The sequence below is a fragment of the Chelmon rostratus genome, chromosome 18 (genome assembly GCF_017976325.1).
Source record: "Chelmon rostratus isolate fCheRos1 chromosome 18, fCheRos1.pri, whole genome shotgun sequence".
Lineage (NCBI taxonomy): Eukaryota > Metazoa > Chordata > Actinopteri > Chaetodontiformes > Chaetodontidae > Chelmon > Chelmon rostratus.
The window spans coordinates 981,222-1,006,043 of record NC_055675.1 but is presented as its reverse complement, the minus strand read 5'-3'; the positions used below and the strand labels follow the sequence as shown (position 1 = coordinate 1,006,043).

Below are 24,822 nucleotides of genomic sequence, written 5' to 3'. Positions count from 1 at the left end.
TTGTACGACTTCTAGAAAAAGATAAGTACAGAACTATTTCAATTCTGCCTCTCAGGCTGAACTGTAAGATACAGGTCGGACAGCTAATTCTGTGGAGGCCCCCAGTATGAAAAGGGAGTTATAGTGCTGGACCTGTATGAAGGAGGCACTAAAGGGCTCTCTAATCATTTTTAGACGTATGAACAGACCCCACACCTTTTTTAAACATGTACAGTATATAGTATATTCAGTAAGTGTCACAGCATCATTCCTGAATATTCTGGATTACTAATCATCACTGCAAGTCAGTGCAGCAACACAGATCTAATTAAATCTAATGAATGATGTGTGCACTGGACTGAAATGTGAATGAGACAACAGAATCAGGTCCTTTATAAAGAGACACTTTATTACTAAAACACTGCTGAAACATTTAAAAAAAACAGACACTTGAGGGACATGTCATTGTGTTTTACACATATCCTCTTGCTTTGGAGACTTAGGCCACCACTCCTCCTTTCTGTCTGCTCCCACAGCTGCATCTGCAACACACCAGACTCGTAAGCCAAAACAGTTCTCAAGAAATGTGGAAACATCAAGTGAATCGTACTGGTCTCTGTCCTTCAGTGGCTGTGATGTTCACAGAATTCTTAAACCAACCCCACTGCACATGTCAGTCTAATTAGTTTTCCATGAATATTTCTTTTTAGAGTGCTAATAACAAGCAGAGGTTATAATCAAGTGTTTCACTCACCCACCAGTGTGTGTTTGTGGTTTACTTCCAGTTAATAAACCAAACAATGATGAGTGTAGAAATGCAGAATATTATGCCATCACAGTAGAGTACTACACTTTCTGTATATACTCCAAAAGCAGCACTATGATGTTAGATGTTAATGATACTGAGAATAGTGGCTGGAATTTGTTTGACATTTCAGAAGCCATTTGTTCGTATGTTCTGCCAAAACCTGTGCTTCAAAGTTTAAATTATGGGCAGTAGTTAATGAACGCAATTTTCACCTGGAAAAACAAATATATATGAATTATTATTAATGACAAAAATGAACAAAAGTCCTTACACTGGGAACGAATACAAATTATAACATTAATAAATAAATATTTGAATTTAATCAAATCATTAAAGTTTGGCATTCCAACTCAAACATTAAAATAGTGGGTTAAAAATGTTTGGCTTAGATCCTTCAAAATCACCATCTGAGTAAAATGGAAGGAGTCTCTGTCAGTCTGTATGCACGTGTGTGTGTGTGTGTGTGTGTGTGTGTGTGTGTGTGTGTGTATGAAGGGGGGGGCAGTAAACTGGTTCCATCACCGGTGTATGTAAACCATAAACCATAACAGATGTACACACAGCCCTTGTACTGATTAAGGTTTAAGGCTCGTGGAAGACTGGTGAAGACCCAACACCTCATGCTTCTGTTAGTCAGCCTTCAGTGATGACCCAAACACACAGTGATGTTTCAGCCCTTACCGTTTTCTTCATCTGGTGCATCAGGAACAAGAAAAACCTCTGGCAAAACAAACAGCTCAGGTCCTTATCAGGTTAAGACAAACAGTACAGGGAGGGGAACCTTAGACATGGCTTACCTGGAATGGTTCCGAGGCCGGAGTTATCAAAGAACTGCTTGGGACAGGTTCTGGACATCAGCTCCGAGCTTCCAGCCACATCAAAGAATCTGCTTTTGGGGGAGTCGAGCAGAGAGAACTTGGGAGACTCCAAAACCTTCCTGGGAGAGTCCAGGACCTTCTTGGGAGTAACCAGGAGCTTCTTGGGTGAACTAAACAAGTTGGAGGAGTCTGAGTTCATGGGAAGGCCCCTCTTCGTCACAGTGCAAGGTGACGAAGGCTTCTCCACCTCAGCTGTGCTCCTCCCCTTCAGTTTGATGGCTCTGCTCTTCCACTTGCTGATCTCTGCCTGCTGACTGGACACCAAGCTGATATGACATGGGGAGAGATGTCAGAGCTGGACTAAAACGTGTAAAAAAAAAACCCCCTCCACCCTAAAACCAGTTCATCTTACCTATCCAGCTCAGCTATTTTCAGTTGAAGCTGTTTGGTTTCCTCCTCTAGTTTGGTCTTTTCCAGCACAATGCTGCTCTTGATCACCAAACCTCTGGGGTTGGTCAGTCTGGCATGAAGGTCTTCACCCTGCAGGACTGAATTCATCATGACGACATCAGTGTTAATCTCCTCTTCAAATGGGTAACACATTTTAAAGTTCTGGCCATGGACAAGAAAAAAGCAAATTGACAGCCACCTATCATGAGCTTCATTAAACATCTTGGCAGATGTCAGGAGTAAGCTCATTCTTAACTTGTCTCCACAAATTCGTACTTTGGAAGTTCTTTCAACATCACTGGCCAGTTTTGACAGTTTGCCTCCTACTCGATGTTGTGCCATCTTTGACGTCCCTTGAATGTATGTTAAAATGTTAACAATGCTGGTCAATATAACGTTCTGTTCATCTGTGTGTAGAAATGATTCATTTCAGAGCACAAATGACTATTGTTAAGGCTAAATTTATTGGGTTCTGCGCATCTATATGTAGGAAAAATATGTTCGCAAAACAGCTGCTAACGTGCACAGTAAGCAGACACAGAGCAACATTAGCATTCATCCTGCAGTTCTGTTTCTGACAAAAATAAAGAGGTGCTATAAAGGCCACATGCTGTCGGCACACCTAATATACACCAAAAAGAGACATAAATAGATTTATATGTTAAAAACAGTTTGTGAGATGAACATGAATAATCAGTTTTATTGGGAGGAAAATATTTCCAATATTTCCAGACAGAGGTTTCATTGCATGTTGTGATCCTGCTTCAATGTTAACAATTATCTCATAAAACAGTCACTATAGAAAACTTTCACAAGATAAAAACAACACAGACAAAGGCTGACTTACATGACTCCTCTCCTTGTTGCTGAGATTTCCTCAGGGTTTCCTTGAGCTTCCTTAGTGAGCCTTCCTTTTCATTCAGCAGAGTGGTCATCCTCTGGATCCTGGGAAAAGCAAATCTCTGGTCAGAGCAGTCAGTCATTGGATGAATAAAAACCTTAGTATTTTCTCCTAATATGGAGAAAGAGGTGAGAAGGCCAGCTTATGACTTAATATGTCAGAGGTATGAAGTACTGATGAAGTGACAACCAAGCCTGTTTCACCATGTGCTGATAAATTTTGAAACAGCTAAAGAGAAGGTAACTGCAGATATCCTGACATGACAACAAGCCATGAGGCATGGTCAACTAATATAAAGATAAAGACTAAAAAATACAGACAAAAACAGAAGAATAAACAAAACAAAGGGTCACAATGCATCCAAAGGGCTCTTACTCTTGTTGATGTTTATCAGATGCTGAACTCAGCTCCACCTCCACCTTGAAGAGTTTATTCTGGAGTTTTTCCAGCTCAGCACCACTGGTTGATTTCTTCTGAGCCAGAAACAGACAATATTATTTTCAAAAAGCCACCCAGTATAAGTCCACGAACCAAAATTGAAAGTCAACACCTGCTCAGAATGTGCTCTGTCGACTGTAACTGAGGCAGCTCTTACGTCTGTTACGATGGGCCTGAAAATGAGATGTTTAGACGAACCTCAAACTCTTGTAATTTGCTCCTGAGGGTTTGGATTGTATTCTCTCTCTCCTCCACCTGTGCACGGCTGTCCTGCAGCTCTGTCTGCAGGAGTTGAGTAGCCTGTTTATGGTTGGACACCACGTCGCTGGCTCTAACCTGAGTGTCCTCCAGCTGCTCATTTTGTGCAAACAGAGCCTGAAAAACAGAACAATGCCTGTCACCATCTGCAAACAGACAGCTTTCAGGAGAGTGTATGTGGGATTGAGAGAAAAGAAGTGGCAGGCATACTTTGACTTTTTCTTCAGTTTGTTGGAGCTGAAGAGAAAGTCGCTGGTTGTCCTTTAGCAGGGACAGCTCGGTCTTCAGAGGAGCTCCCTCCATCGCCTTCAGCAGAGTGAAACTCTTGCTTCTCTCTGAGCTGAGCTGAGCATCAGCCTGGGCCTCCAGCAGCTTCAGCTCTTTAAACAGACCATTCTGTTCATCAATGATGCCCTGCAGGAGTCAGGTGGATAACAGGACATTAGAAAATATCGATCAATACATACATAACTTGACCTTTAAGACAATTCTAAATAACTAGAGTCAATGAAGATGAATGGGTTGCAGGTTTGGACTGAATCCTGTTATAAAAGCTGCATATGGAAAGGAGCATGGGTGTAAATCAACAATGTAACTTGTAATTTGTGTACCATCATGACTAAGACTTCTTAATTCTGATTGGTTGGCAGGTGTCCATTAAATTGTAGTAATCGTCAGCATAAATTTAAACTGGGTTTGACAAACAGGACCAAAAGCATGTAACAACCAGAAAAGCAAATGAACACTACCTGCAGAGTCATCTTCCTGCTGTGTAACACAGCAGATCTGCGGTCCAGCTCACAGCTCAGGATCCTGTCCAGTCTGCTGAAGCTGATTGGCTGGTTGGTGAACATGGCTTGCACCTGCTCCTTGAACTTTTCCCTCTCTCTGGACTCAACAGAGAGCTCACTGGGGAAAGAGGCCATGTTGGCCCAGAGCTTCTCCGAAATGCTGACCATTTTCTATAAAACAAAGACACCACAAATCTTCAGTACAGTAATGTTGGAGAAATGGAAATATAGTGAGGAATCAGAAATCCAGTGTGTAACAGATGTGAGATATATGACTTAAGTCTATGTGTGAAATGACTTCAAACTGCTCTGCATAAATTTACTTGCTCAGCCCCCAAACTGTAAAGCCCCATTCAGACTGGATTAATGCCTCTACAGGAGGTGGGTGATTTTAACATTAACTGCACTGGTCAGTGATTTTAATCCGATTCGGAGTCCACCCCAGTAATAATTACAGAAGCAGTTACCTGTTGCTTTACCAATTTAAAGCTATTCCAGAGCAATGTCCTTGTAAGTGGGTATCAGTTTTTTTTAGCTGGAAAAGATGCTTGTCCTTCGACATTATTATTATCTTTAACAGAAAAGAATTAAGCCATCAGGAGAAAAAGACCCTGAAAAAAGTCATCCAATGCTGAGCTACAGGTACAACTGATCTCTTTTGAGCTATTTTTTTTTGCCCTATATTTGTTTACATTTTGTCAAATTGACAACATTAAAAGAATACTGAAGTAGCCATTAGCGGTTCCTGTTTGGTGTGTACCCATGGACATTTATGATTGGATTACACTGAAACTTCAAACCTAATGATTCTCAGGCAAGCTCTGCAGCAGTTTTTTCTATGATTTATTTATGTTTATTCTTGAGATCTGAGATAATGATATCCTTGGGAAGAGTAAGTCACACTGAATGGCATTGATGTTGTTGTATCAACGGTGTTTCTTGTCCGAGTTATGACTCTGAGAAGGAGAATGATTTCTGACTCAAGTGTCTATGTCTCAGCCACTTTGCAATGATGAGTTAAATTCCAGAGGAGGATAGTGAATATTTAATCCCCTACCTCCCTCCTCTAATGTTAATCCTGTCCAAATGGGGCTTAAAACATTCTGACTTTTTCAAAATGCAGAGCGCACCTGCAGGTAGAGGTGTCTCTTGTCCAGCAGCTCAGTCAGTCTGTGTTCCCACAGAGTGTGGAAGTCCTCGTCTTTGACAGAGTAACTGGGTGCCTCCACTCTGCACAGCAGCACATCCTGCAGACGCCTCTCCTCAAAAACAGCCAAGTCTTTCTTCACCAACTCCTCAAACAGATTCCTGTAGAGCTGTGCTTGCACCTTAAGGTGCTCCTGGAAGTAGAGTGTAGGAGTTCTCAGGTTATCGCCCGACCAACAGAGAAAAACCTTTATGGAATTTCAAGAGCAAAGAAAAAATAGAAGAAAAAAGAAATTTACCATAAAGTTGCCCAGACTTTGAAAAGTCTGCAGTCCCAACTGACAGACTGTCGTGTAGGCGTTCATGGTAGGCTTTGGTAGAGAGGTCAGGTAAGACTGCTTCAGGAAACACTGTGCTTTAAGGGCACTGACCAGACCTGATGAGTTATACTTGGAACAAGTGTCTATGAAGTGCTGGAATCTTCTGAAGGACTCCTGCAATCACACGAGTTCAGTGGTATCAGAGTTATTTTGAGCTCTTAGGTTAGAATGTCAATGATGTTCAGCTGCTAAATAATAAAAGTCTGTTGATGGAATCACCTGAATCTGCCCAGTAGAGTCCTGCAGCCGAGACAACGCTGTCTCCTTGACTGCACTGGTGCTCTGATCCAAACTGCTCAGCTGCTCTTGGAGTGCTGAGATGGTTGTGTTGGCTTCACTGAGCAACTGAAATGAGAAGAGGGAAAAAAATAAAATAAAACCTCAAACTGATAATATTTCATTTTCATGAAGATGATATATCTTTTATGAATGTGGTGAGATTACAGTCTGCCTTTTCAGACATCTCTGCAGAGCCTCAAACTTAAGTTAAGAATACTGATAAGACAAAGGAGCCAGAACTCGTGCCCGTGTATGACTGGCTGTGTTTTATTGGGTATCGTCTCTGTTCTATTTCTCTACTGTACGCAAGTTACTCGGTTACAAAAGTGACCTTGATCATCTCAATGCGACTACATGATCAAATAAAGAAAAAAAAAAAGTCATCTCTCATGTAGGACTGTTGACAAACCTGCTGTGAGGCGTCCCGCTGAGCTGCAACACAACTTTGTTTCTCTCTGGACATTTGAAGCTGCTGCTCCAGCTGCTGCATCTGACAGTAACAACAGAGACAGTGACAGGTCATTGAGAGCAGGCTGACAGCTGACAGAGACATTAACAGAGGCACGTGGACCAACAAAAGCCCCACTGGATTGATTGAATGTATAAAAGAGGGGCCTTGTTAGAGACCATCCACCATGTCAGAAGCATTCTCATCTCATTGATGGTTATTGTTTACACAAAACATCATTCAGAGGTCAGATAAAAAAACATTTAAAGCAAAGTGAATATATCTCTGTACATTTAGTATGACAACTGTGCATGTCTATTTCTCCAATAACTTAATCACAATTGTATTCAATCATCATACCCATTTACTGCCCAAACTACATCTAAGGATGTTTTTTTGTTTTTTTTGGATGTTGGCTGGTTATTCAAAGGATAATGGCAGGTTAATACAACCTGGGTCTTAATTTTTGGCAAAAATATCCACCATTTGTCTCAGCTTTTATAACATGGTACACACCAAAGTAACTGATGAGGTTTTGGAACACAGTTTATCCACATGATCAACACCACTTCTTTTGGAAGTAAAAACTGAAATAAATGCACCAAATATGTTGCTAATAATCCACACACGACAACATCCTAGAGTCTTGTGGTCAGGCAACCAGCAGAGACTGCGTCAGCCAGCAAGAAAGAGTCTGCACCTAACCTCCCTTAAAACCACTTTTCACACTTTGGTTTTTGTGCATTTTTAACAAGAGACATAACAAGGTAATGTGTGAGCTTTACATTTGCTTCCCACTTTGGACAGAACCTGGCTAACTGTTTCCCTGTAACCTTGACCTACATAATTGAACAAACGTACCATCTCCATCCTGTCCTCCAGCTCTGCTCTGAGCTGCTGCTTCTCCTGTCTCAATCCCTCCAGTATCTCCTGCAGCTGATCTCTCTCCTCGCTGAGAGTCGTCACTCTGCACAGCAGCTTCTCCATCTCCTCTGCGGAGCGCTGACAGCTGGCTTCCTTCTCAGAGAGCAGACTGTCTCTCTCTGCTTCAATGCTCTCCAGTTTCTCAGTGACAGTCCTCATCTGTGATGGAGGGAACAGTTAGAAGGATGACCCCACGCAGAAAACAAGTGTTTCACAAAAGCAAATCATTTCAACTAATAACAAAGCAAGGTGTTAGACACAAACCTGTTGATCCAAAGAGCATTCCTTCTCCTGACTCAGTTTCTCCAGATCAGTGTTCATTTGCTTCTGTTCACACAGCTCCTCTTGGACTGATGTCAGAAGCTCTTGTGTTGTGGAAACCTTTTGGCAGTCAAATATACAATCATGTCATCAGGAGCAGAAAAATTAAGAAAAACTAGAAAACTGGCAATGTATTAGTATATCTAACAGTGGAAAAAAACAAAAACCTCAAAAATACACCTTAGTTGGATTATATGATGACCAGATGCCTCACCATATTCATGTTGTACTGCACATCATCTTCCAGCTGCCTCTTCTGCTCAGTTACGTTCTGTAGACACGTACTCAGCTGTGCTATCTGTTGAGGGTGATATGGGCCGATTATTCATTTGTATCCTTTAAATATTTACAAAAAACTGCGCTAAAAAGTCTTCCTGATAGTGATCATAACCCTTTTGTTGACAGCTGTGTCACTGTACACGGACACCGGCGGCACGACTCATTACGAACCTCAGTCTGTAGTGTTTCCATCCTGTCCTCCAGCTCTGCTCTGAGCTGCTGCTTCTCCTGTCTCAATCCCTCCAGTATCTCCTGCAGCTGATCTCTCTCCTCGCTGAGAGTCGTCACTCTGCACAGCAGCTTCTCCACCTCCTCTGCGGAGTTCTGACACACAGTCTCCTTCTTAAACAACAGGTCATCCCTCTCTGCTCGCGCACTCTCAAGCTGCTCGCTCAGAGTCTTCGCCTGTTCAAAGAGGAAGATTTACAACGACCAGTCAGAACAGTGACAATGAAGAATCAGTCTTAAAAATATCCTTTATTCATATTTCTGCTCACCTGTTGCTCCAAGTCAGATTCCCTCTGCTCACAGAGTTTCATATGATCGGAGCTCATTTGCTTCTGCTCTTGGAGCTCCTCTTGAAGAGAATGCTGAAGACACTGAGTCTCTGACACCTAAAATCAGAAAACACCTTGTCATTTAAAATCCACATCAAAGGGCCTAAAGAACTTCTGAAAAAAAGTACTTCTAAACATACAGCTTTGGTGAAATATGCAGCATGAAACAAACCTGTTGTTGTAGCTGAGCTTGTGTCTCTTGGCTTTGTCTTTCCAGGTCAGTGTATCTTTGATTCTGCTCTTGGAGCTGCTGCTGAAGTGAATGTAGGAGGCTTTGAGAGACTGTTGCCTACAAATGAGAAAACAGTTGAAAGTTTTCCACTGATCCATACGAGAGGAAATATAGCAAGACATTTGTCAGCATATTAACATCACTGACAGTGTGATCACATTTAAACCTCAAAGCACTAGCTATCTGTTGGACCAAAATCAACTTCCCCTCACCATCTCCACATTACGCTGCAGATCATCTTCCAACTGGCTCTTCTGCTCACTGACGACCTGTAGAGTAGCCTGCAGTTGCTCAATCTGGGGGGGGAAATGCCATTTCTTGTTGAATTGAGTCTTTTGGTGGGATGTGGTGACAATAAGATTTAATTCAAGTGCTCTTACCTCTTGCTGAAGTTGGGTTACGGCCTCATCACGCACTTGTAGTTCTGAGGGCAACATCTCTGGCTGGTTAAACTCACTGTGGGCTTGTGCAACCTGTGACAGAAAACACTTCACTTTTCCTGTTTCACTTGCTGGGCAGACAGGGGCTGAATAGACATGAAATAATCGTCACACATGAAGAGGAACACTTTAGAAGAAACAGTGTTAACCTACCATCTCCATCCTGTCCTCCAGCTCTGCTCTGAGCTGCTGCTTCTCCTGTCTCAATCCCTCCAGTATCTCCTGCAGCTGATCTCTCTCCTCGCTGAGAGTCGTCACTCTGCACAGCAGCTTCTCCACCTCCTCTGTGGAGTTCTGACACACAGTCTCCTTCTTAAACAACAGGTCATCCCTCTCTGCTCGCGCACTCTCAAGCTGCTCGCTCAGAGTCTTCGCCTGTTCAAAGAGGAAGATTTACGACGACCAGTCAGAACACTGACAATGAAGAATCAGTCTTAAAAATATCCTTTATTCATATTTCTGCTCACCTGTTGCTCCAAGTCAGATTCCCTCTGCTCACAGAGTTTCATATGATCGGAGCTCATTTGCTTCTGCTCTTGGAGCTCCTCTTGAAGAGAATGCTGAAGACACTGAGTCTCTGACACCTAAAATCAGAAAACACCTTGTTATTTAAAATCCACATCAAAGGGCCTAAAGAACTTCTGAAAAAAAGTACTTCTAAACATACAGCTTTGGTGAAATATGCAGCACGAAACAAACCTGTTGTTGTAGCTGAGCTTGTGTCTCTTGGCTTTGTCTTTCCAGGTCAGTGTATCTTTGATTCTGCTCTTGGAGCTGCTGCTGAAGTGAATGTAGGAGGCTTTGAGAGACTGTTGCCTACAAATGAGAAAACAGTTGAAATGTCTAAATGAAAAAGGACCTCTTCTTCACTGTCTCTGGGAATGCCCAAAGATTCAGAAATTCTGGAAAGATGTTACCAATTGTTTGTCAGAGGTGTTAAACATCAACATTCCCTTAAATGTTAAACTTTGTGTGCTTGGAATCTACCCAGCGGGCTTCACACAAACAAAGAAACAAACTAAATTGCTGAACTTTGGACTTTTACAAGCCAGGAGAGTTATTGCATTACAGTGGAAGAATATGGACGCTCCCTCTATAAAACAGTGGATAAAGGAACTCTCAGAATGTAATGGTCTACAGAGACTAACATACATTGTCAAAGGAAAACAAAAGGAATTTGTTTACCTCTGGGAACCATATATGAACATTATAGAAGCCAGAAAGTAGGCCTCATTTGTAAAAATGTGGACCATGTTTTATATTTAAATTTATTTATGAATTTTGATATATAATTTGTGCAAGTCTATTGTGTGTGTATGTTTGAATGTTCAATTGTTGATCTGTGACCTATGTTAATGTGGTCCAAATTTTCATTTAATTTGTTTTTTAATGTAATAACAAATAAATGCCAATAAAAATTTTTGAGAAAAAAATGAGAAAACAGTTGAAAGTTTTCCACTGATCCATACGAGAGGAAATATAGCAAGACATTTGTCAGCATATTAACATCACTGACAGTGTGATCACATCTAAACCTCAAAGCACTAGCTATCTGTTGGACCAAAATCAACTTCCCCTCACCATCTCCACATTACGCTGCAGATCATCTTCCAACTGGCTCTTCTGCTCACTGACGACCTGTAGAGTAGCCTGCAGTTGCTCAATCTGGGGGGGGAAATGCCATTTCTTGTTGAATTGAGTCTTTTGGTGGGATGTGGTGACAATAAGATTTAATTCAAGTGCTCTTACCTCTTGCTGAAGTTGGGTTACGGCCTCATCACGCACTTGTAGTTCTGAGGGCAACATCTCTGGCTGGTTAAACTCACTGTGGGCTTGTGCAACCTGTGACAGAAAACACTTCACTTTTCCTGTTTCACTTGCTGGGCAGACAGGGGCTGAATAGACATGAAATAATCGTCACACATGAAGAAACAGTGTTAACCTACCATCTCCATCCTGTCCTCCAGCTCTGCTCTGAGCTGCTGCTTCTCCTGTCTCAATCCCTCCAGTATCTCCTGCAGCTGATCTCTCTCCTCGCTGAGAGTCGTCACTCTGCACAGCAGCTTCTCCACCTCCTCTGTGGAGTTCTGACACACGGTCTCCTTCTTAAACAACAGGTCATCCCTCTCTGCTCGCGCACTCTCAAGCTGCTCGCTCAGAGTCTTCGCCTGTTCAAAGAGGAAGATTTACGACGACCAGTCAGAACACTGACAATGAAGAATCAGTTTGAAAAATATCCTTTATTCATATTTCAGCTCACCTGTTGCTCCAAGTCAGATTCCCTCTGCTCACAGAGTTTCATATGATCGGAGCTCTTTTGCTTCTGCTCTTGGAGCTCCTCTTGAAGAGAATGCTGAAGACACTGAGTCTCTGACACCTAAAATCAGAAAACACCTTGTCATTTAAAATCCACATCAAAGGGCCTAAAGAACTTCTGAAAAAAAGTACTTCTAAACATACAGCTTTGGTGAAATATGCAGCACGAAACAAACCTGTTGTTGTAGCTGAGCTTGTGTCTCTTGGCTTTGTCTTTCCAGGTCAGTGTATCTTTGATTCTGCTCTTGGAGCTGCTGCTGAAGTGAATGTAGGAGGCTTTGAGAGACTGTTGCCTACAAATGAGAAAACAGTTGAAAGTTTTCCACTGATCCATACGAGAGGAAATATAGCAAGACATTTGTCAGCATATTAACATCACTGACAGTGTGATCACATCTAAACCTCAAAGCACTAGCTATCTGTTGGACCAAAATCAACTTCCCCTCACCATCTCCACATTACGCTGCAGATCATCTTCCAACTGGCTCTTCTGCTCACTGACGACCTGTAGAGTAGCCTGCAGTTGCTCAATCTGGGGGGGGAAATGCCATTTCTTGTTGAATTGAGTCTTTTGGTGGGATGTGGTGACAATAAGATTTAATTCAAGTGCTCTTACCTCTTGCTGAAGTTGGGTTACGGCCTCATCACGCACTTGTAGTTCTGAGGGCAACATCTCTGGCTGGTTAAACTCACTGTGGGCTTGTGCAACCTGTGACAGAAAACACTTCACTTTTCCTGTTTCACTTGCTGGGCAGACAGGGGCTGAATAGACATGAAATAATCGTCACACATGAAGAAACAGTGTTAACCTACCATCTCCATCCTGTCCTCCAGCTCTGCTCTGAGCTGCTGCTTCTCCTGTCTCAATCCCTCCAGTATCTCCTGCAGCTGATCTCTCTCCTCGCTGAGAGTCGTCACTCTGCACAGCAGCTTCTCCACCTCCTCACTGTGAGTCTGCATGCTGGTCATCCTCTCAGACAGCAGACTGTTTCTTTCTGCTCGCACACTCTCAAGCTCCTCAGCCAGAGTCTTCAACTGTTAAATTGTGAACACAATTATTTACACAAGACATATTCAATCTTTTTGTACTGATTATACATTATTTATGGGTATCAAACCTGAAGCCATCCTCATCCTCATTCTGAACTCTCATTTAAATTTGTACTGATATCCTCAGTGTAATTCAACATAGAAGCATGGCAGGCTCCTGGATAGCCCACCTGCTTTTATTTAAAATTTTCTGAGAAATAATTTTTACTCCATCAGTCTGGCTTGGGAGATTGTTCTGAATCAAACAATACCCATGAGCCTTGGCCTCAATTTCTATGTGGAAGAAGCCATTTAGAGGCCCGAAACAGAGCTGGAGCAAATTCAAAATGCTTCATTGTTGCATTGTGAAGAGAACACTGCACCAAACAACTGACCCAGAATCCAAAAGTAAACTCGTTTGGGCTGCAGATTAATATTTGTTGTTCCAAGTTTTTGCTAGCCATTAGCAGCATACACAACAGAATTTTAAGTTTTGTGACGCATTGCAACGCATGACACATGACCATTCCCATATTTTGTTTCTGGTCCATTGAAGCCTTGTTGTGCTCCAGCTGTGCCCCCTCAAACAACTCCCCCGAGTTCACAATTCTATATGTCAAGTATTAAACTTTAAACTCTGGTCAGACTCATAATCTTGTTTCATTAAATCAGTCTGTTAACTTGGACTGTTCCATTCATGCAAAGTTACTGTCCAGCTGATTTAACATTTGAGAACTTTGATTTCTTCTCATATGTGAAGAAAGGGTTTGTATAACAAACATGTTTATTGTTCTCAAAGAAAGGGTCTGAATGAAGTAGAATTTCAGTGTTGGTACTGGTACGGAAACAAATCACATCTCACAATGAATACATTTGAAGCTGAAATAAGCTTTAGAGTTATTAAAATGCATCATGCGAGATTGAATTTTTTTCCCGGTTTATCAGAAACTCTTACATGTGTTTGCAGCTCCTCTTGCTGTGCACTCATCTCACTGGGAGGACCATCCAGTTTAGATGTTTGTGCAGTCTCCAGCTGTTTGAGCCGCTCCTTCTGTTCACGATTCTTCTCCAGGACTGTCCTCAGCTCCTCCTGGTTGTCAATCATCTGTTTGGTAAAAGAATATTTGCTTTCAACATGCAGAGACAAAAAACAAACACAGCTGATGGAAATTAGTGCATTTTAAAATGGAAACTGGTGAAGTGTGATAACTCACCATCTCAACATTTTCCTGCAGGTCCATCTTGAGCTGGTCTCTCTCTGCAGTGAGAGAAGCCACAGTCGAGAGCAGCTCCTCCTTCTCCTCTGCAGAGCTCTGAACACCGGCCATCAGGAGATTGTCCTTCTCATCCCGCACACACTGAAGTTCCTGTGACAGGCTCAGCATCTTTTGGGAAGATTCCCAACAATAAGTCAGAACACTGACAATGTAAGATTAGTTGAAGAAAAAAACTGCACCACTAACATTTAACTCACATCAGAGTCCTTCTGCTCACAGAGTTTCACCAAATCAGAGTTTTTCTGCCTCTGCTCTTGGAGCTCATCTTGAAGAGAGTGTAGAACAACTTGTGTCTCTGCAGCCTAAAAATAAGAGAATACATTGTAAATCCAGAACAAAACAAGGTAACGCTGGAGAAGATGCAATATAGAACAAGGGCTGTGAAATTGAAAAGGATGGCAACACAGTAAGTCGAACTTCAGAAATGTATTTAAATTATTATATATTAATTATTTTGACATTTGTCAGCAAATTAAAACAATGATCTAGTTGTATCACATTTTTGGTGCTGTGAGAGGATGACCCAATTAATGCGTCAAAATGAAACGTGAAAAAGATATCAACTGATTTGTGTTATCATTTTAACATGTAGAAAAAGCAATGCATCCATCTTGAGTAGGTCTCTCTCTGCAGTTAAGAGATCTTAAGAGATCTGATTACTGTAATCTGCTCTTCGACTCAATCTGACACCGTCCTTAGAGGATGTCTAGAAGACTGACCTCCTTCATCAAATTGTCCACTTTATCTGGGAGAGCCTGGTATGAAGCCAGATCCTCCAGTTGAACTCTGAGGGCCGCCTCTGCTTCACGAGACGCTATTAGCTCTTTGTTCAGATTAGCCACTGCTCTCTCTAGTTCCACGCTGTCTATTAGATCTGGAGACAGAGGACATCTTACGACTCCCATATGATTTTACAGACTGAATGTATACACTCACAATCAGATTAGCAGAGTTACATTATAAAAACACGCTGACTTTTAACCTACTTTTTGGGACTTTTCCATCTAGCAGAGTGGTGAGCTTGGTGTTCTCATCAAACACAACTTTCAGCTCTTTTTGGAGGTCACACTGCATCATTCTGCAGCGTGACTTCTCTGCCTCAAGTTGAAAACGCAGGCTGTTGACCTCAGTGTCCATCTTCTCATGGCCGGCAGTCAGAGTTACCTGGAGAGAACACCAGGACAAGAAACACTACGTAAAAGAAGACACAGACACTGGTCTAGGTGTCATTATTACAGTTATTACAAAATCATTATGACAATAAACACATGGAACCAAACAGAACACGTGCGCTACACATGAGCCATATCACATATCCAAACTAATTACGCCACCATTTCCTGTTCAGCTCTGGTGTCTTTTCCCATTGGGTTCAGTTCTTTTAAGCTTTAACTCTGGTGCACACCAAACAACCAAACCACAGCCACAGGAGACTGCTGGTCTGCTCCAATCAGACTGGTTCAGTTCATGGGCAGTGACAAGCAGGCCATGCATGGGCTGCATGATAGTACGTACGGAATCTAAAGGGTCAACAGCTACTGTATGTAAGGCAAAATGTGGCAACCATACAGCAAGTATCCCCACATAAGATTACAGTGACAGATGTTTTCAACTGTTGGGTAGAAACAGATGTCCATTTGCAAGCTCAACTAATAATGCTCATAACCACCTATGTTTGAGTGAGCTCTTTGTGACAACAGAGAAAATAAGGCAGATAAAGTACACAATTGTTTCTGCAAGTTACAGGAATAAACTTGGAATCAATAAGAAATGTTTTGATTTTCTCCTCATAGACCATGTAGCACTGATAATAAGTCAGTGTGAAAATGAACTAGAACTAAAATATAACATTGATTTTTGAGTATTTTATGGCTTTGCTAGATGGCAGGAAGAGAGAGATGCAATAAACATGCCCCCAATTGAATTTGAACAAAGGAAGTTGTGGTTTACAGACAGCAGGGTTTTAACACCTAAGCCACGAGGAAGCCCTTACCTCCTCTTACATATAGTACATACATATAGTAAGGCAGAAGCAGGCCAAGACAGAACACTCAATTCACTTTTGGGCAAAACAGTTAATCATGTTAAATCAACTTTTTGACTGAACAGTAGACTGTCAGACTGTGGGCATTCACCCCACTTACAACTGTCTCCTCCAGAGCGATGTTTTGACTGCGCAGGACAGCCCATTCCTTCTTTGTGTCTCTGCTGATGCCCTCAGCATCATCCAGAGAGCGACGAAGCGTCGCCACCTCCTGCACCAGATCCTTACCGCTCTGCAAGGAGGTAAAATGACACAATTGGGCTGCTTTCATTTTCTTGTTATGTATGAAGTTATAATTATGGATTTTCACACAGCTACAGGCTCATAAAATCACTATCATTGATATTGTTGTCATGGCAACCACTGGAGAGAGTGTTGTATTATTTCAGCAGAGTTCACACACATTCACAAGTTTTCACTGTCTCAGACAATTTGCTATCAGCTCCTAAATCACAGAAACTCCTTTCCTCTAGTACACAATGGACTAACAGTCTGAGCCTTGTCTGCCTTTGTTTTGTGCTGGCCCAGTCACAAGAGATGTGACGTTAATTGATTGTTTAAATGTTATTTTGTTATTGACAATCGTTTTGGACCTCTGACCTTGGATAAAAACCCGATGCGGATCTTTGAGTAATAAGTTGAGAAGCCCTGGTCTAGTGTATTCAGTGTTGTATAATGTAGTACTTATTACTACTCTTCATCTGTGCCCATAGTTCAGCACTCCATACAACCTGCCTGCCTGAGGAACGTCTGCTTAACTGTAAAACAGCAGCTCTGCTAAAAGAGTCATTTTGGAGTCATTGACCGGCTCCATACTGTACCTTTATGATTTGTTATACCTTTATATGATGAACTAAAAAACAAAACAAACAAAAATGAATAAACACAACCACACTACACACATACCATACTCTGAAGCTCCTCTGCAAAGTCACTTTTCTTCTTCAGCTCCTCAGACAAAGTTTCTATTTTTTTCTAGAAAAAACAAAAATAGTTAATATCTAACAAAACTGTCACGATTGTTTGGTCTCACTTCTAATAATCACAGGAATAATAAACATTATTATGGCAAACTATTTCAGAATTCACCACATTTGCCTCAATATCTTTATTGTGGAAAATGTGGTGAACATTTTTGTAGTCAGTTGTGTAGTTCATGGCTAGCAGCACGTCATCTTACCTGAAGCTCCAGGAACTGGACTTTAGAAGATTCGATAGTCTTCTTCAAGCAGGATATTTCATTTTGCAACTCGATCTGTATGACCACACAAGCAAAATGAATTAATAAATCAATATCACAGAATCATTTGAAAGAAACCTTGAAAAGCATCTAACTCTACTGTCCTTGGATCCATGTACTGTAAGCGGAGTCTGAATGGAAACAAATCATTAACTTTACCTCATGCTCTTTCTTGAACTCCTCCTCTAGAGACTTGAACTCGTCCATTTCTCTCTTCTCCTCCAGCTCTTGTGACAGAGCAGCATTATTCTTCTCCAGACTCTCAATCTGCTCTTTTAACAACCCCTGCTCCTGCTTCAGATTGTCTCGTTCACCGAGGACCACATCCTACAAACATACAGGTTAGTCACTTTATGCAGCAGTAAGCATTTCCCCTTGAAATGCATGGCCCTAATGTCCTTTATTGTCACTATTATCTTGAATAAATACGTATCATATTGTTACTGAAATAGTTCCCTTATGTTATGTAATTCTGATGTAGAAACACTGACAAGCCAACCTCAAAACTTCTAATTAGTCCCTGAATGTTTTTAGCACATGTTGCACTGTTGGGGAGTACAACGGTTTCTCCACAAGTAAGTGACTCTAGATTTAAAGTGTTCCTTATATATTTAATACCTTGTCCACAAAAGCAGAACCTATGAGTGATAAAACTGAAAATGACAGTAACAGGGTAGTCAACACACATTTAATAAAGATGATCACAAGTTAAGAGGATTTTGTTTTCAAATCCAAAAGCTACTGAATTTGCTCGACCAAGCATTACCTTTTCTGAAGCCAAATGTTCACACAACTCAATGGTCTCTGCAAACTCTCTTCTCATCTGGAAAACAAGGTATGAAGATTAGTCCAAAATCCAGCAAACACCAGCCAAGCCAGTTTAAGAACAACTAACAGTATGCAGATGGTGCTGTTCTCATCTGTTGTTGTGATAAGGTGGACAATTTGATGAAGCAGGGGAGTCCTCTAAACATCCTCTAAGGACAGTGTCAGACTGAGATGGAGAGTATATTACAGTAATCAGATGCAATCATGTGATCTCATTCTGTGTTGTCTCAGGTGTATGAGCTGTCTGGACACCAGAAATCAGGCAGATTATACACAGCACACCTGTTGAGTTTCACTCTGAGTGTCGCACTGCTCTTCCAGCCGTCTCTCCAGGTCTGCCATTCGGAACTCCAACATCTCCACCTTTTCCATGGCCTCGTGTTTCTGCTGGGTCTCTGTTTGCAGCTGCAGCTCCAGCTCCACTGCCCTCTGCTCCATTGAGTGTATTTTCTCCACAGTCTCGTGCTTCTGCTGGGCCTCTGTTTGTAGCTGCAGCTCCAGCTCCGCTGCCCTCTGCTCCATTGAGTGTATTTTCTCCACAGTCTCATGCTTCTGCTGGGCCTCTGTTTGCAGCTGCAGCTCCAGCTCGGCCACTCTGCCATCTAATGTTTCTATCTTTGTCATAGCCTCCTCTTTCTGTTGACTCTCCATTTCCAGCTGCAGCTCAAGGTTGGACACTTTCCCTGAAAGGTCACGTATCCCCTCTGGAGACACAAAGTCATTTGGACTGGAAAAAAGATAAAATAAAGATGACTAATGTGTTCAACATTGAACTACCTGAAATAGTCAGAGCAGGGATTGGTTCCACATGTAGTAGCCTCAGGCCTCACCTTGTGTCAGCTGGAGTATACAGTCTAAATAAACAGTACAGATATCAGTAGATACCCTGTTTTTCTAGTATATTTATTTGTTTCTTGCCCATTTTGGGAAACTGGTACCATGAAAAGCACTCTGAATCAGCAGTCCCTCTTCATGTACCATGGCTATTTAGACAACTATAATGGGATTACTTTGATACTGAAGAAAACTTAAAAACGTGAACATTTAAAAAACCACAATATCGAAATTATACGTAACATTTAAGACAACAGTGGGTTGACAAAACTCTAATTCACAAGTTAAATTTGCTGTCTTGGAAGGGACTACTCTAAATGTTAGCAGAAAGACACTCACCTGTCTCCAAAGCTTCGAGTAGTCACAGAGCTCTGACTCATCTCCATTTCATCTGATGGCTCGTCAGGAATCTCCCAGCGGGAGTCAAAGTCCTCATCATCTGTTAAAATGTACCATGCATGCATTCAACAGATTATCAGTTGGGAATTGTTAGGTGAATTCTGAGTTTGAGTGTGCATATACTTTCTTGATTTTTATTTAATGTGCTCTTCCTTACCTTCACCCAGCTCCATCAGACAGGAGCGGTCAGCTTTCCTCTTCAGAGTGAATGATTCTGCAAAGCTGAGGTCAGATGAAGCACCGACACAGGCAGACGGACGGGCAAATCTGAGCATCTTTCCTCCCCACGTGACCCTGCGTTTTGGCATCTTAAAGACACGTCGCGAGACATTAGAACTATGATAATGGCGCGAAAGCTGTACTCTTACATCATTGAGATAATATAATAATTTACTTATTCTGTGTCATATTTACCTTTTTTACAGGAACCAGGTTTGAGCTGGTAACAAGCAGTTTGGTCAAGTTTTTGATCCTGTCCTCTTGTTCTCGCTGAAGCTGATCCTTCTCTTGGAGCAGCTGGGAGAGAACCTCCTTCTCTGTTGCTGTGGTCTGTGTGACTGAAGAAACCTGCAGGGAGGTCATCTAGACATTAGTGGATATTTCAAGCAACTTGCAGTCATAGGCCAAAGACAGAAAATGACTGAAATGGGGGGGTGAGTTTTGACACTTGCCTCATGAAGCCGTCGTTTGAGGTCTACAATTTCATTGCGATACCTTTTGAGCAGAGCCCCGTCATCAGACACCTCTGTCACATGAGGGTCATTCTTCATTTTCTTTGCAGTGCTGGCAAACTAATATAAACAAACATTGAAGGAAACATCATCTGCTTTGATTTCTCAACATGTTCATTCTAATGGCTCATCTTTTAAACTGAACTGGATGAACTGTTTTGGATGTTGGGAGCAAATTCAACCCATACATCCAATTGCTAAACTGGAGAACTTCATCTTGCATAAATGTTGAGGGGAAAGGAACAAACCTCATAAAATGTACCACACCATTAAGTATTACAAGATAATACCTGAATATTAAAATGTCATGGTATCAGGAGGTATGCAGGACAGAAATCTGCATATTATACTGACCTGCAGGGTGCTGAGGGTTTCATCTAGAGTGACAGGAGTAATGGTGCAGATGATGACGGTTTTAGCATTCCCACCCAAGGAGTTCTGCAGGATGCGGGTTAGCTTACTGTCTCTGTAGTTAGTGAAACCCCTGAAGAGAGAGAACGAATAGAGAATGAGAATGATATTTAGCAAATGTCAGCACCTGAAATTCATATTCAACACATAAAAAAAGCTGTTAACCATTTTTAAAATATCATTTCCTCTGTTTAAACAATAATTATATCATACCATGCCAAAAATCATCATAAGTGCACTCCATGTCCAGTGTTTACTCACTTCTGGCTTTCATCAGTCAGTTTCTTGATCACTTGGCCAAGGGTGAACAGGCTGCGATTGATATTGCAACCTTCTTTGAACCGTGTGCCTAGGATATCGAAACAGATGGATTCATGTAAACAGTGAAGTTGATTTAAAAACATTAAAAATTTGTTGTCTTAAAGTGTCTTGTCTTGAATGAGTCTTTGCACAGTTTTCAATTGAGTATGTCCAAAAGGATTAGCAAATGACCACATTCTGTTTTACGTTTTACACAGCGTCCCAATTCAGATTGTAATTTTAAATCCACCTTACCTTCTGCTCCTGTCTGACTTGCTCTTTCAGATCCTGCTAGATCAACTAGATTCTAGAAGATGAAGTAAAAAATACTGGTGACCAAATATTCATCACAACACAAACGCTGAAACAGACAGCAATATAAAAAGCAAAGGTAACAGAAAGACAGAAAAACTAGCCAAAAATTAAACGGAGCTAGCTCACCAAATGAGACACAATAATGGCTCCATCAGCATTTTCCCCTGATGCAGGGTCACTCCTTTCTCGACTCTCCAGGATCTAAGGAAAACTAAATCATGAGAAGTCTGCATTTCCCCAGAATCCTACATGTTCCTGTCTGTTGTGGTGTTGCTTACCATTCGGAAAATGGTGTGTGAGCGGCTGCTCCGCTGGTTCATTTTTGTCTTTCCATAGTGACGGTTCTCTACAGAGGCAGATAGTGGAGAAAATATATTGGTTGTTACACACAGCCTGGAACGCACAACGTGTACGGATGATTCTCTTGTTCAGTAATAACCTCAGATCTTACTTTCTCCTTTTCGAATCCAGGCCAAGGCTTGTGCAGGAGACGTTACCAGTTCTTCAGTCAGGTCAGCCACATAGATGTTTTTCTGCACACAAAAATCATCAAGACACAATCAGGGCAGGAATTCCAATTAGGACAGGAATAGGAAAGTACATCTTTTCAGGGTTTCTGCCATTGCTGTTGTCTGGTTAATGTGCTCTCTGCAAGTCCCACCTAATATGCACCCAGTAAATCTACATCCAGATACAAGATCTGGATAATAAATAATCCCATCTTGCTTTTAAATTTTTACACCTGGCATTTTCAATGAGTTCTCGTATCCTCATTGAGATTGGATCTCCTAATTATAACTAGTAATTTGAGGTTGTGGCAAGTCAGTCCTGGCCTCCCTTCAAAAAAAATAAAAATAAATAAATATATAGACTCCAGAAATATATATACTACTATAAAGAACTTGTGAAACAATGTCCATGACATATTCTTAACTTTTGGTATCTTCTTATCCATTGAGCAAAAGTAATACATTAATTTTCTTTCTATAAAAAATATTGCAAGTTGGTCCCAGTGTGTTGACTACTCTGTGACTAGATGCATTATATGCCTTGTCTACAGCAAATTTGCTGCACAGATGAGTGCAACATACACGGTCGCACACTTACTGTATTTCTCACCGTATATCATTTATTTACCACCCGTACTTTTCACAGTCCCTAACCCTAACCGAGTCCTGATGAACAATTTCATAGCACAGAAAAGACAAACTGTATAATTAGCAGTGAGAGGTGTCTCTTTCCACCCTGTCACTTGGTTGCTCTCTAAATTTGGACAACAACCTATATTTAATGTTTGCAGAAAACAAATATCTGCATCACTGTTATGTTGGTGTTCAGATGCCAGAATGTTGTAAGGATTGCGTTGACACCTACCTAAAATCAGAACGTAACGCGAGCCAGACTACTTCAGAGGCAAATCCGATAACTTTCTGATCATCACATATTTACACCTTGTTTTTCCTTATCCAATAATGTATCCAGATAGAGTTTACGTTTGAACTAAAACGATCAAGATGATTGCAGTGAAACAATTTCAGAAGAGTTTGTCTGTCTTTTATACATATCACATATATATACACATATCTGTTAATATTTTAGATAGAAAGCTGCACCTGTTATTACAATGTGTCGGATACATTTTATCAAATTTTCAGATCTAATGCTGCTCATTTCATATTCAGGTCGTATCTACAGGTCATCAGCCAACAAAAGATGAGTACACAACTTAAAGACTGTTTCAGATCTTAGTTCTAACTTGAGTTACTTGCAAATGTTGAAAATTAAAAAGATGTAATAAGGGATACAGATCAGATAAAGTACCATTGAGCCACAAACTTCTAAATAGCCCTCTTACATTGATTGTCTCTCTGACTTCCAGGGGTTTTCTCTTCCAGCTGTCAACAAGCAGATCAGTCACAGTCTCATTGTAGATTTCCATGTAAGAAACCCTGAGAAGGAACTCCTTCTTTGGACACTTTGGACAAAAGAAAAGTCATTGGTTAGAATAAACAAGATTAACACAACAAACAAAGCATGCTTCAGACATGTGATACATTTCTCACATTTTTAATGGTTTGGAAGACATCTTCCACAGCGAGAGGAATCACTCCAGGAATACGGTCACTCCCCATCATGGTGAAAGTCTTTCCAGAAGAAGTCTGCCCATAAGCAAATATGGTTCCTGTGGTTCAAGCACAAAATAGATGTATGCACAAAACAAACGCCATGCAGCTACAGTAAGTGTATGGAACAACATGCTGGCAAGACATGTCTCATGTATTCAGTTTTCATTGCATACCATTGTATCCTTCAACGGAGGAAACAACCAGAGGCTTCGCAATATCCTGATATAGCTGATTGGTTGTTTCTTCAGCAGTGAAAACGCGGTCTGTGAACAACAGAAGAGGAAAGCATATGTAACTTCTATTACTACAACACTAAATATCTCAAATGTAACAACAAAACCACAGTGAACACATTTGTTAATCCTGTACATGCTGTAAAACATACCAAAACTAAAGCTCTTGGTGGAATTCCCATCATCAATCTGATGAATTGATTTCTTATCAGCTTTCCAAAACAGCTGGACAGGATCTGTATTCTCCAATGCAGCATTTTCTTCCCTGCAACAAGGACACAAACTCAAGGTATATCTGGAAACATCAACAGACTTTGCTGACAACGCCTTCAACGTTGCTCTGTGAGAATTCATTTGTGTCTGGATAGCAAAAACATGCCTGATGACTTTAAGACCAAAGGTGTGGACACATCAGCTAAAAGAAACGTTAATTTAGGGGAGAAATTAAAAATTGCTTTATTCTCAATACAGACTTAAGTTACCTCTGACGTTCGTTAGAGTGCAACTAGCAAACATTAAACAAAAACATGCTGTCTTCTTGTTTTTGAAACCATCTTTCAAATACATAAGGTTTGCCGATAATGGTTAAGTTACGACTCCACAGCACGAGCGTTAAGCAAATAAAGGCACATTTTATTTGACCAACCTGTAAAGCAGCACGTTTTACCGTTAATGCTAGATACACAATAAATAACTTTACTTGATGAAAGAAGAACTTTTTAACTTAGAGATTTAGCTAATAACAAATTACTAACATTACTTTAAGTAACGCTGTCTGTCAGCATTATCATTAACGCTAATATTAGGTTAGCTACAACCTCGTAACTTAGCTAACGGCTGTTGGCTTAAAACTTACCTCGCAATAAGCGGACGAACTCGAACACAGACTTTAACAGCCGACTCTTCCGTCATTTTTGAGTTTGATAGTCACCCACCAAACACGAAATTAGAACGCAAACTAATAACGTTACAACTGTCATAAACGATAACAATAACGACGCCTAATCATTGCTGCTGCTAGGAGTGACTCCCTTAGGTTTGAATTTCGTCGACTTTGATTTGATTGGTTAACGTCATCAGGTGGACAGATCCATATGGAGTGACGGGGAAGTCGGTTGGGCTAAATCGGTTACGATTGCAATTTTTAAAATACATTTTAACAAACATTAATTGTTCATATATGAACCAATGGTCCCGAATGCAAAATTACATTAATTACACAGTTAATGTGTTCGCGCCCGACTAGCGACGAAAAAAATTGGACCGCTTGAGTGGCGTCATCAAACCGCG

At 41.1% G+C, this 24,822-nt stretch overlaps 1 protein-coding gene across 4 annotated transcripts; it reads right to left on the bottom strand.

Moving 5' to 3' along the window:
* Positions 1–378: 378 nt before the first annotated feature.
* On the bottom strand, positions 379–24,510 carry cenpe (centromere protein E). 4 transcript variants are annotated; one of them, XM_041958057.1, is made up of 57 exons: positions 24,389–24,510; positions 23,685–23,797; positions 23,473–23,562; positions 23,237–23,355; positions 23,029–23,148; positions 21,625–21,706; positions 21,452–21,519; positions 21,300–21,374; positions 21,114–21,165; positions 20,820–20,907; positions 20,502–20,631; positions 20,088–20,207; positions 19,831–19,983; positions 19,574–19,724; positions 19,357–19,456; positions 18,466–18,910; positions 18,122–18,178; positions 17,515–17,682; positions 17,296–17,370; positions 17,022–17,090; positions 16,216–16,347; positions 15,058–15,235; positions 14,791–14,945; positions 14,269–14,373; positions 14,009–14,179; positions 13,750–13,899; positions 12,579–12,800; positions 12,382–12,474; positions 12,214–12,297; positions 11,942–12,058; positions 11,710–11,826; positions 11,396–11,617; positions 11,199–11,291; positions 11,031–11,114; positions 10,149–10,265; positions 9,917–10,033; positions 9,603–9,824; positions 9,390–9,482; positions 9,222–9,305; positions 8,950–9,066; positions 8,718–8,834; positions 8,392–8,625; positions 8,156–8,239; positions 7,885–8,001; positions 7,558–7,779; positions 6,658–6,738; positions 6,189–6,314; positions 5,889–6,083; positions 5,574–5,783; positions 4,402–4,614; positions 3,863–4,066; positions 3,593–3,769; positions 3,332–3,429; positions 2,903–3,000; positions 2,018–2,153; positions 1,585–1,931; positions 379–521 (listed from the first exon to the last, which is right to left on the bottom strand). In XM_041958057.1, exons 1-57 carry the CDS (start codon positions 24,442–24,444, stop codon positions 442–444), a joined length of 7,743 nt encoding a protein of 2,580 aa, XP_041813991.1. In that variant the 5' UTR covers positions 24,445–24,510; the 3' UTR covers positions 379–441. The 4 variants fall into 4 exon arrangements, with proteins under 4 accessions (XP_041813991.1, XP_041813992.1, XP_041813994.1 ...); XM_041958058.1 differs by having other exon boundaries at positions 3,332–3,426; XM_041958059.1 differs by lacking the exon at positions 379–521 and adding an exon at positions 575–1,507.
* Positions 24,511–24,822: the final 312 nt, after the last annotated feature.

Bases quoted from the DNA above. Each gene is read 5' to 3' on its own strand.
- cenpe (XM_041958057.1), bottom strand. From the start codon at position 24,444: ATGACGGAAGAGTCGGCTGTTAAAGTCTGTGTTCGAGTTCGTCCGCTT. The intron at 12,059-12,213 runs GTGAGGGGAAGT...TCTCATTTGTAG, and splicing joins TGCAGCGTAATGTGGAGATG to GCAACAGTCTCTCAAAGCCT. The intron at 10,034-10,148 runs GTTTGTTTCGTG...TTCTGATTTTAG, and splicing joins AAGCTCAGCTACAACAACAG to GTGTCAGAGACTCAGTGTCT.